This window comes from Prionailurus viverrinus, chromosome E3, assembly GCF_022837055.1.
Source record: "Prionailurus viverrinus isolate Anna chromosome E3, UM_Priviv_1.0, whole genome shotgun sequence".
NCBI lineage: Eukaryota > Metazoa > Chordata > Mammalia > Carnivora > Felidae > Prionailurus > Prionailurus viverrinus.
This window is the reverse complement of record NC_062576.1, coordinates 19,263,011-19,277,650: the sequence shown is the minus strand read 5'-3', so window position 1 is coordinate 19,277,650 and position 14,640 is coordinate 19,263,011. Positions and strand designations below refer to the sequence as shown.

The 14,640-nt window shown below is 52.3% G+C and overlaps 1 protein-coding gene across 2 annotated transcripts; it reads right to left on the bottom strand.

Moving 5' to 3' along the window:
• Positions 1-4,736: 4,736 nt before the first annotated feature.
• CLN3 (CLN3 lysosomal/endosomal transmembrane protein, battenin) lies at positions 4,737-14,064 on the bottom strand. 2 transcript variants are annotated; one of them, XM_047838480.1, is made up of 15 exons: positions 13,944-14,064; positions 13,710-13,788; positions 12,388-12,484; positions 11,506-11,577; positions 11,035-11,114; positions 10,812-10,897; positions 10,239-10,311; positions 10,013-10,156; positions 8,998-9,110; positions 7,922-7,968; positions 7,778-7,846; positions 7,630-7,685; positions 7,445-7,538; positions 5,220-5,360; positions 4,737-5,117 (listed from the first exon to the last, which is right to left on the bottom strand). In XM_047838480.1, exons 1-15 carry the CDS (start codon positions 13,987-13,989, stop codon positions 4,998-5,000), a joined length of 1,317 nt encoding a protein of 438 aa, XP_047694436.1. In that variant the 5' UTR covers positions 13,990-14,064; the 3' UTR covers positions 4,737-4,997. The 2 variants fall into 2 exon arrangements, with proteins under 2 accessions (XP_047694436.1, XP_047694437.1); XM_047838481.1 differs by lacking the exons at positions 4,737-5,117; positions 5,220-5,360 and adding an exon at positions 6,896-6,939.
• Positions 14,065-14,640: the final 576 nt, after the last annotated feature.

The following is a 14,640-nucleotide window of genomic DNA, read 5'->3' as shown; positions in this document are numbered from 1 at the left end:
AATATTATGCTAAGAGAAAGAAGCCAGTCACCGGGGCCACATGTTATGTGATTCCATTCACACAAAATGCCCAGAATAGGGAAATCTATAGAGACAGGAAGTAGACTGGAAGTTTCTTAGGGCTGGTGGGGGTAGGGTGGGGATGGAAGGGTAGGGCGTGACAGCTACCGAGTACAGGATTCCTTTATGGGGTGATAAAGGTGTTCTAGAGTTGACTGTAATACGGGGCATACTTATCTTTGATTATACAGAAAACCGATTACAGTATACGGTTACGTGAAGCAATGTATATCTCAGTAAAGCTGTTAGAAACGTTTAGATAATCCAGATTGGATACGTTTCCACTCACTTAGCAAATGATCAAAAATGATTATACCCAGTGCTGTGGAGGGTGCTGTGAAGCACACACACTTTGCGGGTGCACTACACTGGGGAAACAAAACACCTTTCAGAAAATTATGTGGTTACGTATCAGCCCTCAAAGAACGCGCATCCTTCACGTTTCGCTTTTGAGAATCTACCCCAGGGGCCCCTGGGTGGCGCAGTCGGTTAAGCGTCCGACTTCAGCCAGGTCACGATCTCGCGGTCCGTGAGTTCGAGCCCCGCGTCGGGCTCTGGGCTGATGGCTCAGAACCTGGAGCCTGTTTCCGATCCTGTGTCTCCCTCTCTCTCTGCCCCTCCACCATTCATGCTCTGTCTCTCTCTGTCCCAGAAATAAATAAACGTTGAAAAAAAAAAAATTAAAAAAAAAAAAAAAAGAGAATCTACCCCAGAGAAATACTGTTACATACAGAAAAATCTAATGTAAAAGGGTTATTTTAATAATAATAATAATAATAATAAATGGAGACAAGACAAATGGCCAACATTAATAGAACAATTAAATGAGCTGTAAAGAGCCACAGTGATGGAATACTACGGACCCGTCAAAATGAAACATATTTTTCTATCTAAAAAGTTCCTGGCCTGAAGAACAAACTCATAAATTTGTTGAACTGAAAAGGAGGCTGAGGGAAGTCCTATTTAAAAAAAAATGTTTGGGGCGCCTGGGTGGCACAGTCGGTTAAGCGTCCGACTTCAGCCAGGTCACGATCTCGCGGTCCGGGAGTTCGAGCCCCGCGTCAGGCTCTGGGCTGATGGCTCGGAGCCTGGAGCCTGTTTCCGATTCTGTGTCTCGCTCTTTCTCTGCCCCTCCCCCGTTCATGCTCTGTCTCTCTCTGTCCCAAAAATAAATAAACGTTGAAAAAAAAAATGTTTTAAAGGGGCACCTGGATGGTTCAGTGGGTTAAGCGTCTGACTTCAACTCAGGTCATGATCTCATGGTGAGTTCGAGCCCCGCATCAGGCTGTCTGCTGTTGGCACAAAGCCTCCCTTCAGATGCCCTGTTCCCCTCCCTCTGGGCCCCTCCCCTGCTCTCTCTCTCTCTGTCTCAAATAAACTTAAAAAAAAAGTGTGGCCCCAAGAACAACAGCATCAGCATTACCTACATGTATGATAGAAATGCATATTCTTGGTCCCCACCCCACACTTCCTCAATCAGAGCCCTGGGGGTGGGCCCAGCAATCCGTATTTCACTAGCCCTTTGGAGCACACTAAAGTGTGAGAACCACTGGCACAATGCAGTGTAACAGGAGAGGCAGGATTCCAACTGTGGCAGGATCAAAGCTAACATGTACTGAGTGCTGACTCTGCCTTCCCATGAGGTCATGTCATTTCCACAACCATATTACGAGGGGTTGGAACTTCTGTTATTCCCATTGGACAAATCAGTAAACGGAAGTGCAGAGATGAAGGTAATTGCCCGAGATCGTGAGTTAGCGAATGGTGGAGCTGGAGCCCGCAGACCGGGCTTCTCTCCCTGCAAAGCCCACGCTATTAACCATCATGCCCACGTTTCGCTGAGCGTGGGCCCCAAACATCACACGTAGTGATGGGATGGTCTCAGAGCGTACTTGGATGTTCACTTTGAACTCCGAGAGTTATGTACCGGTAGGTCTTCCTCGACTGAGGACGGGGTTCTGTTGTGATGAACCCATTAAGTTGAAACTATTTTAATTTGAAAATGCATGTGATACACCCAACCTACTGAACATCATGGCTTAGCCAAGCCTACCTGAAATGTGTTCAGAACACCTATCCCAGCCTGCGGTGGGGCCAAGTCATCGAACGCAACATCTATTTTACAATAGAGTGTGGAATACCTCATGTGATTGATTGAATACCGCACTGAAAGTGACAAAATGGTTGTACAGGAACACAAGGGTTGTAGGTGAGTCTGTCGTTGACCCCGGCGATCGCGTGGCTGACTGGGAGCCGCGGATGGCCGCCACTGCCCCGCGTCACGAGAGGATAGCACCATGTATCGCCAGCCCGGGAAAAGATCAAAATTCCAAGTTCCAAGTAGAGCTTCTACTGACTGGCTCTCACGTTCACACCATTGTAAAGTCGGAAAATTGTAAGTGAAACCCTCATGAGTCAGGGACTGTCTGCGTTTATTTTAATGGGGTGTAGAAGAAAGCATGTAACTAGCATTTCAAACTCATGATTCCAAGAGTAGCATCAAGCTTCCTTTTAAAAATTTATCTTGTCACTTAATTAAAAGAAATACTAAGTGAATAAAAGCACTCGACGGGGACGCCTGGATGGCTCAGTCGGTTAAGCATCCGACTTCAGCTCAGGTCATGATCTCACGTGTGTGTGGGAGTTGGCGCCCACGCTGACAGTGCACAGCCTGCTTGGTATTCTCTCTCCCTCTCTTTGCCCCTCCCTTGCTTGCTATCTCTCTCTCTCAAAATAAATAAGCATCAAAAAAATTTTAATGAGGTGGGGGGAGGGGCAGAGAGAGAGAGAGAGAGAGACAGCGAATCTGAAGCAGGCTACCTGCTGTCAACACAGAGCCTGACGTGGGGCTTGAACCCACACACTGTGAGATCATGACCTGAGCCGAAGTCAGGTGTTCAACCTACTGAGCCACCCAGAAGCCCCTAAAATTTTTTAAAAAATATATGATTTATGCAGGGGCGCCTGGGTGGCTCAGTCAATAAAGCATCCAACTTCGGCTCAGGTCACGATCTCAAGTCCCATGAGTTCAAGCCCCCGTCTGGCTCTGTGCTGACAGCTCAGAGCCTGGAGTCTGATTTGGATTCTGTGTCTCCCTCTCTCTCTCTGACCCTCCCCCGTTCATGCTCTGTCTCTGTTTCAAAAATAAGTAAACATTGAAAAAAAGATATGATTTATGCATTTTAGTGTATAAAAATTATACCTAAAAAAAGGGCTGTACAAAAATACTAGATTCTAGCTAATGTGCATGCTGGAGCGTTTAATGTTTATTTATTTATTTTGAGTGAGAGAGAGAGAGAGAGAGCAGGGGAGGGGCAGAGAAAGAGGGAGAGAGAAGATCCCAAGCAGCCTCCATGCTGTCAGCATGGAGCCCGACATGGGGGCTGATCCCACAAACTGTGAGATTAGACCTGAGCCAAAATCAAGAGTTAGATGCTTAACTGACTGAGCCACCCAGGCGCACCTGCATGCTGATGTGTTTAGAGGGAAGTGTATTGGGGGCACCTGGCTGGCTCAGTCTGCAAAGCATGCAACTCTCGATCTCAGGGTTGTAGGTTCGAACACCACGTCGGCTATAGAGATCACTTTAGGGGCGCCTGGGTGGCGCAGTCGGTTAAGCGTCCGACTTCAGCCAGGTCACGATCTCGCGGTCCGTGAGTTCGAGCCCCGCGTCAGGCTCTGGGCTGATGATGGCCCAGAGCCTGGAGCCTGCTTCCGATTCTGTGTCTCCCTCTCTCTCTGCCCCTCCCCCGTTCATGCTCTGTCTCTCTCTGTCCCAAAAATAAATAAACGTTGAAAAAAAAAAAATTAAAAAAAAAAAAAAAAAAAAGAGATCACTTTAAAATAAAATCTTGGGGGTGCCTGGGTGGCTCAGTCGGTTAAGCGGCCGACTTCGGCTCCCGTCATGATCTCGCGGTCTGTGAGTTCGAGCCCCGCGTTGGGCTCTGTGCTGACAGCTCAGAGCCTGGAACCTGTTTCAGATTCTGTGTCTCCCTCTCTCTGACCCTCCCCCGTTCATGCTCTGTCTCTCTCTGTCTCAAAAATAAATAAACGTTAAAAAAAAATTAAAATAAAATCTTGGGACGCCTGGATGGCTCAGTTGGTTAAATGTTCGACTCTTGATTTTGGCTCTGGTCATGATCTCCCGGTTCATGAGATTGAACCCTGTGTCAGGCCCTGTGCTGGTGGAGCCTGCTTGGGAGCCTCTCTCTCCCTCTCTCTCTGCCCTTCCCCCACTCTTCCTCTCTCTCCCTCTTTCTTAAAATAAACTTTAAAAAATAAAATAAAATCTTAGAAACATAGGAGAAATATATTAAAGTCAGCCTCCTACTTTGAAATATGTCACAAAGATAAGATAGGCTGATTTGCATGGAGTGTTACATATGGGATAAAGTAATTCTAGCAAAAGGTTTACTGTGGAACCATGCCTACATGAATACGAATTCTCTCAACCTCCCTGTAGGCTTGAAAACTTACAGGTTGGGGGGAAATGTATATATATGGCCCCGTACAGTGAATGAATGAATGAATGAATGAATGAATAAGGCCTCAAAGATGAAGTAGAAATCTGCTGAAATGCTTTCTTTATGCTCTCCTGCCTACATTCCAAAGTGGGTTTATATTACTTCTGTAATAAAAGAAACATTTTTTTTCAACCAGAAAAAATGGCACAGGAATCAATTGACAAAATAGGCATTTATTCCAAGGACATAATGCCGTGAAGAAACCCCCCAAGGCCAGCCTGGGAGTGGGAGAAAACGGCTCCCCCCAGCTCAAGGGGGAACGGAACCTCGGTGCTTCTCTGCACCCCAGCCGTGCAGGGAAGCCTGGGGCGGAGCTCTGGGAATGAGCTCTGGGCTGTGGGCCCGCGGCCTGACTTGCCCGCCTGTCAGCGCAGGCCCAGATTAGTGTGACCGGTGCTCCAAGAAGCCAGAGTGTCAAGACAGATGACAAAGGAAGTCGTGCAGAGGCAGGGCCAGGAGCCCTGACAGGGAGATGCCCAAGGTGTCGGAGATACAGGCGGCCGCCATGGCAAATTCCCGGTGCTCATCACTCGTCTGGAGAGGGCAGAAAGCAGGGGTGAGGCTTCAGTCCTAGACACCCCTGCCCTGGCCTTCCCCAGCGAGGCTACCCACAACCCTCAGCCAGCTGGTGCTGACCTCTAGCGCAATGTTGTGGAAGGTGTTCACATAGGCAGCACCGCCCAGGAGTCCCTCATACAGAATGATCAGGAAGACGAGGTAGATGCTGGGCAGGAAGCTCAACCACACGTCCACCAGCAGGAAGGCCAGGTTGAAGCACTATGGATGCAGGGGAGGGGAGGGCTGAGCCTGGGACCGGCGGCGGGCAGGGAGGCTGCGACCCCATCCAGTGGCCCCCGGTTCTGAGAGATGCTGAGAGGGCTGACAGGCCTGGATCACATCCCAGCACCCAGCTGGCCTACCAGACCCTGAGATCCGGGGTAAGCCTGCTCTCTGTCCCGTCCCAGCACCCGAGACCTCGTAGGTCTCTCCCCCACCTCACCTTTGGTCCTGTCACTCCTGCCGCCTGGAGCGCTATTCCACCTTCCCCTCACTTGGGGTCTCCTAGCCACCAGTGTTCATGGCTCAGCTTGGATCAGGACCCCTCCCACCCCAGCGCCCTCCTCCCAAGGGCACGCTCCCCTCCCCCCGCCCCCCATTTTACCAGACTGAGGCTACACATGCACCAGCAGTTCTCAACCGGGTGTGATTTTGCCACCCAGGGGACATTTGGCAATATGTAAAGATGTTCTCGGCTGTCACCAGTGGGGACGGAGTAGGCAGAGGCCCAGCCCCCTGCAGGGCAGGAACGGCCCCACGACAAAGGATGGTCCAGCCCCAAACGTCAACAGTGCCGAGGTTGAGAAACTCTGGCTAAAGTGTTCTCAGTTCTCTTACGAAGCTTCTCCGACCCCACCCAAGGGGGTAGGTCCCTCCTGTGTGCTCCAGTCCTTCAGAGGATCCCCAGTGCCCCAGGTCTGAGCACACAAGGTTGCCTCCCCAGTGGGTAGGCCACCGTGGCAGCTCACAAGGTTGATGTACATACACCTGGGGGTGTGGTGACCCACATAGACCTTGCCCTCAGAGGTTCTCATTCATGAAGTCTGAGGTAAGCTCAGAGACCTGCACGTAAAAGAACACACCCAGTAGGGGCGCCTGGGTAGCTCCGTCGGTTGAGCATCCGACTTCAGCTCAGGTCATGATCTCATAGTTCATGGGTTCGAGCCCTACATCGGGCTCTGGGGTGACCGCTCAGAGCCCAGAGCCTGCTTCAGATTCTGTGTCTCCCTCTCTCTCTGCCCCTCCCCTGCTCACTGGCGCGTGCACACTCACTCTCTCTCAAAATAAGTAAATAAATACACTTTAAAAAAAAAAAAAAAGGACAGCTAAAATCGCAAGCCACCCATTTCAGTGGCATCTACTGAGTTCAGAATTGTTGACGCAGTGCTTTGGCACTTCGGGGGTACATAGCCCTGGGTTCGCAGTACTGCTCAGACCAACAGAGAAGAAAGCTGGAGGCCATTCACATGGCGGCGTCATAACCCGGAAGTGCAAAATCTTCACTTGCCCTATATCTCGTTATCCGAGGCAGGAGCTCAGCTTATTAAAAGGGACTTTCCTGTGTTAACCAAAGATGTAGTTTGAGAGTTACCTCCAGGGGCTGTAGACACATGACCTTGAAAACGAGTTACCTCCAGGGGCTGTAGACACATGACCTTGAAACAGCGAAGGCTGGTTATGTGAAGCTACTTGGCTTAGACCGTTGGGAGTGGATGGTGTTTGTGCACTTAACGCTGTAACACTTCTGCTGTGGGAAGTCACAATTTGCTCGCCAGCCTTGAGGTCAATAGCCTGTTGACTACGACATCACCGATTCTATTACAATGAACCATCCAGAATAAAAGAATGGTACATTTTTTTTTATCCTTAGAAACGTTATTTGAAACCCTGTGTCTCTGCACGAGGCTTGTGGAAATAGCCATTAAGTGAGTGCTTCTGATGGGTTAAAACAGAATACAAAATCTCATTGTCTTCTTCTTCCTCTCACCTCTATTTCCTACGACTGCCCTGACAAGTAGGTGTTGGCCACACCCGATTTATAGAGGAGGCGCTCTAGGCTCAGGCTGGTGTAGAGACCGGCCCTAAGTCACCCAGCTACAGAGTACACAAGCTGGGATTTGCACCCAGGTTTGCCAGGCTGCCGAGGCCACGTGTTTTACGCAGAGCCGGAGCCCTGCTGGCCTTCTGTCCCCCGGGCCCAGAACCTGATGGTGGCAATAAATAATTCCTGCTGAGGGAGGGAAGCCTGGGGTCTGGGAAGCCGGGAGCTACGGTGGGAACAGAGGGAGGGCCGGGCTCGGTACCTGCAGCAGGGCCAGGACCCACGTGAAGCGGATTCGACAGCAGCGGAGAGAAGAGCGGGACACAAAGACGCCGGCCTGGTAGAGCATCTGGTACCTTCGGTGGAGGCAGGGAGTAGGAGGAAGCCCTTCCGGGCGCCACCCCCAGCCCCCTGCCCGTCCTGCCGCCACACCCTCGCCCTTCTTACCAGCGGTACTGCTGAGCGTGAGTCAAGGATGTGTTCCGGAAGAACAGGAGCTCAAACTGCAGCAGAGAGCGGACAGGGCAGACGGTCAGAGACACGTGGGGCCCCGCCTCCGTTGCTACTCCCCCCCCTCCCAGCAGCCCTCACTCACAAGCCCCTGATTGATGAAATACTCCGCAAAGTAGACCAGGACCAAGGGGACGATGTACCACAGCAGGCCCTGGAAGGGTCAGAAGCTGTAAGTGGCAGGCTGGCAGGCGGGCACTGGCCACGGGGGACCCGCCACCATCCATACCTTGAACACGGTCCACCTTTCCTGAAGGGAGAGGTTCGAGCTGGAGTCTGCAGGGGAACAGGGAGAGAAGGGCAGGTGAGGCTGGCACGTTGACTCGGCAGAGGGTGCTGGTGTGCAAGAACCAAGCACGCTCACGCTCACTGAGCGCGCTTAAATGCCACCAGACTGTACAATTCAAAATGGTCAAATTGAGGGGCGCCTGTACTGTACAATTGCCACCGGACTGTACAATTCAAAATGGTCAAATTGAGCTGCGCGGACAGCTCGGAGCCTGGAGCCTGCTTCCGATTCTGTGTCTCTTCCTCTCCCTGCCCCTCCCCTGCTTGTGCTCTGTCTCCCTCTCCCCCTCTCAAAAATAAACATAAAAAAATGGTGAAATCGGTAAACTTCACGTTAGCTCTGTTTTACCACTGCTTAAAAAGAAAGGAAGGAAGGAAGGAAGGAAGGAAGAAAGGAAGGAAGGAAGGAAGGAAGGAAGAAAGAAAGAAAGAAAGAAAGAAAGAAAGAAAGAAAAAGAAGAAACCGGTGAGACGTCTTCACGGCTCATGTATACAGCTCAAAGGCTACACACTCCATCCCAGCCAAGCTGGTCCCTCCTGTTTCTTGAACATCCAAGCTCATTCCCACCACAGGGTTTTAGAATTTGCTGCTCCCTCTGCCTGCAACCTGTTCACCCCGACATCCATAAGGCTGACACCCGGTCATTGAAATTTCAGCCCAAGGACACTGCCTCAAAAAGGCCTTCCGGACCACCTTCTCTACGCAGGACCCTTCTCTGTTTCCCCCTGGTTCCCAGCAGCAAAACCGCTTTATGTCCGGCCAGCACTTACCAATGCTTGAAAACAACACATTTCCGATTCAGCTGCTTCTTCATGAATCTCCCCCCTTTCCTATGTCAGTCACCTGGTACCCCCAGCCAAGTGCTCAATGAGAGCACTTCTTGAATAGATGAACGCAAATGATTCTTACCGTAACCAGCACATCCACTCCCCCCCCTTCCCGACTGGGTCCACTGTAGACAGCAAAGGCTAAAACCCAGCGAGAGAGAGAGACAGTGACGGCTCTGCGTCTCTTACCTGGCTTCGCCTCGGGGGCCTCGCTGTTTATCAGGGGCTGCCGGGCTGATGTCTCTGCCTCTTCCTCTCCTCCAGGGTCCTGGGGCTCGGGAGATGTGAGCAAAAAGAAATAGCTAGGAGCGGGTGGGATGAAGGTAAGACCAGAGAGGCAACTCCCTTCCAGGGCACCACCCCCTCCACCCCATCATTGCCACAGCCCCTCATCCCGTGCCAGAGATGATCGCTCTAGCTACCGTGTGTTACGCATTCATTCAACTTTTCAAATTTCCGTCACTTCTAATTTGCCATATCTACACTCCTCCTATATACAATTTTTTTTTTTTGCTTGTTATTTTCCTTTAAATTGATTCCCTTTTTCTACGTGGCCTTGTTCTAAGCATTAATATGTGGATAACAGGTTGGATTGGCTAGTTTACATTTTTTTCCTAATACACTCAAAATTAATCAAGTAAGCGTCCCCCCCACCCCGCCCCCCGCAAATCATCTTGGGATCCACACTGTACCAGAGGCGTCACACACATCACCTCATGAGGACACAAGGAGAACTACCGCCATTTAAGATATGGGGAAACTGGGGCGCCTGGATGGCTCAGCTGGTTAAGCATCTGACTTGGGCTCACGTCACGATCTCACGGCTCGTGAGTTCGAGCCCCGCCTCAGGCTCTGTGCTGACAGCTCGGAGCCTGGAGCCTCCTTTCGATTCTGTGTCTCCCTCTTTCTCTGCCCCTCCCCACCTTGTGCTCTGTCTCTCTCTCTCTTTGTCTCTCTCTCAAAAAACAAGTAAACATTTAAAAAATTAAAAAAAAAAAAAGATATGGGGAAACCGAGGGCCAGAGAGGTGAAACACCTTGCCCCACACTACACCGCTAGCAAGTGGCGGCTCCAGAACTCAAACCAGGTCCATCAGAGTCCAGAATCCACATCCCCTCTTTACAAGGCGGCCAGGATCGGAAGACTGGGAGCAGGGTCTAGTTCTCTCCCCTAACCCATCACCCTCCCAGCCCAGGCAGCCTACCTGGCCAGCAGCAGGGCGGGGATACCCAGCATGGACAGCAGGGTGTGCTGGGGGGAGAGGCCAGCCTGGGTGAGGCCCAGGTAGGACAACGCTCCCAGCAGCCCTGCTCCCCCGGTTCCTGAGGACCACCAGGAGATCACGGCCCTGAGAGGAACACAAGGGTTGAGGAAGGACCAAAGCCAGCACCGGGAGGTCCTCTCCCCGACTCCCTGCTCTGCCTGCTTACCTGGGGTAGAAGGCAGTGAGCGAGAGGAAGGTGACCTCCCCCAGACCTGACGAGATGCTGGCCAAGACCACACCTGGGCGGGGGGAGGGGGGGGAGAAGCATGGCAGTGACCACACCCAGCCTCCCTGATATCTCCGGTCCCCTGAGGTGTCTGGCCAGGGCCTCCTCTGCATCAGCTCAGCAGAGCTAAAAACAGATCCCTTGGGCAGGCGGGCTTCAGACCTGGAGTAGAACCAACCCGCTCCCCCGCACATCCTCTCACAGGGAATGGTACCTCCATCCACCCAGTTATCAACTCCGGAGCAAGAACTCATCTCTGATGCCTCAGCCGTCATGGAGTCTTGGTGACTGCTCGTCTTGAGCTCCCGGTATTCCATCCAGTCCCTCCTATCTCCCCACCCCCCAACCCCTCCAAAACGACCTCATCCCCCCTCTCCTGCCTATGACAGTCCTGGCAGGCTTCTGAGGGTTACACAAACAATCCTTTTCCTCGGGGAAGCTGGGGAGACTACCCTACGATGCTCAGTTTCGGTTCCTCTGGGTTCCCCACCTGACACAAAACCTCACACTCACCACACAGGCTGGTCCCCACTGAATGAGAAAAGGCAACCAGGATGAAGCTTCCCGCAGAACAAATCCCACTGACGAGCACCCGGGGGCTGAGGGGGAGAGGTAGCGAGAGAAGAAGAGGGTTAGCTTCCGCCCGCAACTCCCCAGCCCTCCGGCCGTCTCAGCCCTCCTGGCCTCCCCACTCTCAGATCCCACCTGCCCTTCCTCCCACCACCCCCACCCGGACCTGTAGGGCAACAGATGAAGACCAAGAGGGGCCAGCAATTTGATGACGAGGGTGGGGAGGATGTCGGCCAGGAGCACCGCCTGGAACGGGAGAACACATTGAGACCCCAGATGGTCCCAGGCACAAACCTCCCAACAAAGTGGCCAAGGGAAGACACACACCAGCCGGGTCGACCCGCTGCAAACACAGGCCCTGAAGTCAGACAGCTCTGGGTTCGAGTCCCAGCTCTGCTGCTCCTTAGCTAGGAGTCAACAAGACATTCACACTCTCCGAGTTTCAGTTTCCTCATCTGGAAAATGGGGGATGGTTATAGCGCCTAGCTCGTAGCACTGCTGTGTGCATTAAATGAGCCAATATAGGCCACACACAGAAAAGGCTCAGTAAATGGTCTTGATTATTATAATCACGACAGTCGCAGCTGGGTGCTGGGGGTGGGGGTGCGGGGCAGGAGGAGACCAGATGGGTACTCACAGCCGTGGAGACAGAGTTGCAGTCAAATCGGGATGAACTATTGCGGGTGGTGGGCGCTGGGTCTGGGTCTACCTGATAAAAGAGAAGAGTCTTTTACCCAGGGAGGCAAGAGGAGACACCAAAAGGGCCCGACTCCAGTCCCAGCTCAGCCCTAACTTGAAGGATGGCTTTGGCTCCGCACTGTACTCTTGGGACCTGGCTTTTTCTATGTGCACAACAGGCAGGGTGAGGGGGCCGTGGAAACCTTAAACTAAGGACCCAAAGGCCAAAGATGGCCCTGTAAATGGGCTCTACTTGGGTAACACATTCAGGAGCTTTCATTTTTAAAGATTTGGGTTTCCAGAAAAGCTGATCTTGGACCGAATTCCCTGTGGGGCCTGTAAGGAGGTGGCTGCTGGCCTTTGGCGTGCATCCCCTCGCTCATCATAGACAAGAGGGTCTCAACGGGAGGTGATTATAGCCCCCAGGGAACATTTGGCAATGTCTGGGGACATTCTTGTCTCAACTGGAGAACTGGGGGGGCAGGGGGGGTATGCTACTGGTATCTAATGGGTAGACGCCAGGGATGTTGCTAAACACCCTACAATGCACAGAAAGCCCCACAACAGAGAATTCTCCAGCCTAAAATGTTCAGTGCTGGGGTTAAAAAAACCCTACCAGGGCCCCACCCAGCCAAAATTTGAGTTTGGACACCTGGCACCAGTTGATTCTTAAAAACCCTTCTCACTCTGAGGTCTGGGAGATTGGGAACTTTAGTCCTCTTGCCCCAACCCTTGGCTACCCCATTCCCGGAGTTTTTCAAAGGGGCCCCTGCCCTAGGCTGAGTTCTTCATCTTCCCATAATGACTAAATATGGTGGCGGTGATAGAGAGGGTTACTTACATGGCTTTGGTTCCCGGATGCCCTCTGGTGGCTAAGGATGTCATGGGCGGCGCTGAGCATCACCACATAGGAAAAGTTGTTGCAAAGGCCCAGGAGCCTGGAGTGAGCATTATAGACCTTTTGTTTCTTCAGTTTTATTGAGATATAACTGACACAGAAGAACAGATCCCAGCCTCCCTCCAGGCTTACAATCTACCCACAGTCCTAGCACCAAATCTCCCCTTCCTGTGGCCTTCAGTCAGCTCCCTTGTTTTTCTCTGTCACTAGCCCCCCCCCCCCCCCATCTCCATTCAATGTTAGGGCTAGAAATAACTGGCTTTGGGAGGCAGACTTGGGTCCACATCTTATCTCTCCCAGGAAGAGAAGGAAGTCGTCCTTGATGCCTGTCTCCTCCAAGCTTCCACCATGATTCAGTTCCTGGGACTATTCTCATCCACTGATCCACAGTCTCTGACGTGCTGTGGGACAGTAGAAAGATCCCGGAGCTTGAAGCTCGGAAGGATCACGTTCAGATCCCAAACCTGCTGCTTCCTACTTGAGTGGCCTTGGTCTCCTCATGGGTAAATGAGGATACAAGTTTCTCTTCTCACTGCCTCGCAGGGGGCTGCAGGGATGAAAACAAGATAATACCAAAGTCCTTTATGACCCATGAAGAATCTTTTTTGCTTAGTCTCATTTCCCAGAGCCACGCTCAGTGATGGGAAAGGAACTGGGCCAAGAGCCAGAGAGTTCACGTGCCTCCTTCCACAAGCCTACAAAGTGGTACTACCGTTCTCATCTTGCTGCTGTGAAACCGAGGTTCAGAGAGGTTACGAGACTCTTCCAGAGTCACGTGGGAAGTCACTTCCAACCCAGTGTGCCACCCAAGCCCTCGATGGTCAGGTTAGTGCTAGAAGCATTTCCCAGAGCTCAATATTGGAATGATTCCAGGGAGGTAGGTGGACGATCGTTTAAAAAGCAGGCATGTGCTTTTTAAAACATGCATTGGGAGAAATACTGGCTTTCCGTCTAGAGTAGTGATTTAAAGTTTTCTTTAAAGAAACACATGCATTTACAAATCTAAAGCCTGACTTGCTTGAAGTAAAACACGAAGTAGTCCTACAGGTGAAATGAGGATCTGGCCAAAATAAGAAGGTGGTAAGTAAATGAATAAAGTCTGGGAACTTTACCAGCTGCCTTGGGCAAACCAACTGGCTCAGTAAATATTTGTGAATTCAGCTCCTTTTTCAGAGCTCAATTTTTTCCTCCTCAGCTCTTTCTTCCTGTTGCTTCCCCTCTTCCCACCGCATTTTTACTTCTGCTGAACTCTTCGGGCCACTCACCAGAAACCCATCGCGTTCTTCCAAAGGGCTCCCTGACGGTCTAACAGACGGGGCCGAGGTTCGGGGGCGGTCTCCTCCCCTGGGAAGGCGAGAAGAAGCGAGCATGACCTCCACCCCACTCGCAGGTGCACGAAGGCCCCACGGGGCTCCTCCCGGGGCCGAGCCAGCGCCCGAGGCCCGAGTCTGGTGGGGACAGAGGCTGTCACTCTCAGGAGGGCGCGTAGGAATACGCACCCTCGGAATCCAAAAGGCGCCGCCGCGAGCCCGCACAGCCTCCCATGGCATCAAGTTCAGATCCCGCGAAGGGTTCAAAGTCAGCGAGAGTCCAGGCTTGGCTCTGACCCGGCGGATGAGGGTCTGCGACAGATGAGAAGGATCAACGCCCCACTGCCGGTCCCGGCTACGGCTTCTCCGCCGCACTCGCGCCCGGCGACCCACCACGTTACCCCGGGCTCCATCTCGCGCCCTCGCACACCCCACCACGTCCCACCCATTGGACTCTGCCCCCGCCCCCCTTCAAAGCAGGGGGCTCTGCGGTCTGTACCTTTAAGAGCAGCTGCAAGTTCGGCCCCGAGGTACCGCAGGTGGGCGGCTCACGTGACAACACCAGCGGGTCCCTCATCACGTGCTTTTGGAGGTCACCACAACTTCCGGGTCCTCTCTCTGTCTTCGCTTTGGGCCTTCCCAGCCTCGGGGCGGGGGACAGAGAGAGGCCGGGAGAACCCTGGAACCGCTGGTTTAAAACTAGAGCGGGTAGGATCAGCAAAGAAGAGCCACGACATTAGACTAGCGGGGCGCAAGGTCTTGACCGTATCCTGCCAGCACTAGGCATGGCAGCGAGCGGCTTCAGCTCCTCTCGCGACCTTCAATTGCCAGAAATAAATATGGCCACCGGGTTACTCGCTTCACTGTTTCTGGCCGGGAACAAAGA

Bases quoted from the DNA above. Each gene is read 5' to 3' on its own strand.
- CLN3 (XM_047838480.1), bottom strand. From the start codon at position 13,989: ATGGGAGGCTGTGCGGGCTCGCGGCGGCGCCTTTTGGATTCCGAGG. The intron at 11,115-11,505 runs GTGAGTACCCAT...CTCCCGTTCCAG, and splicing joins GCAACTCTGTCTCCACGGCT to GCGGTGCTCCTGGCCGACAT. The intron at 10,157-10,238 runs GTAAGCAGGCAG...TGTTCCTCTCAG, and splicing joins CTCACTGCCTTCTACCCCAG to GGCCGTGATCTCCTGGTGGT.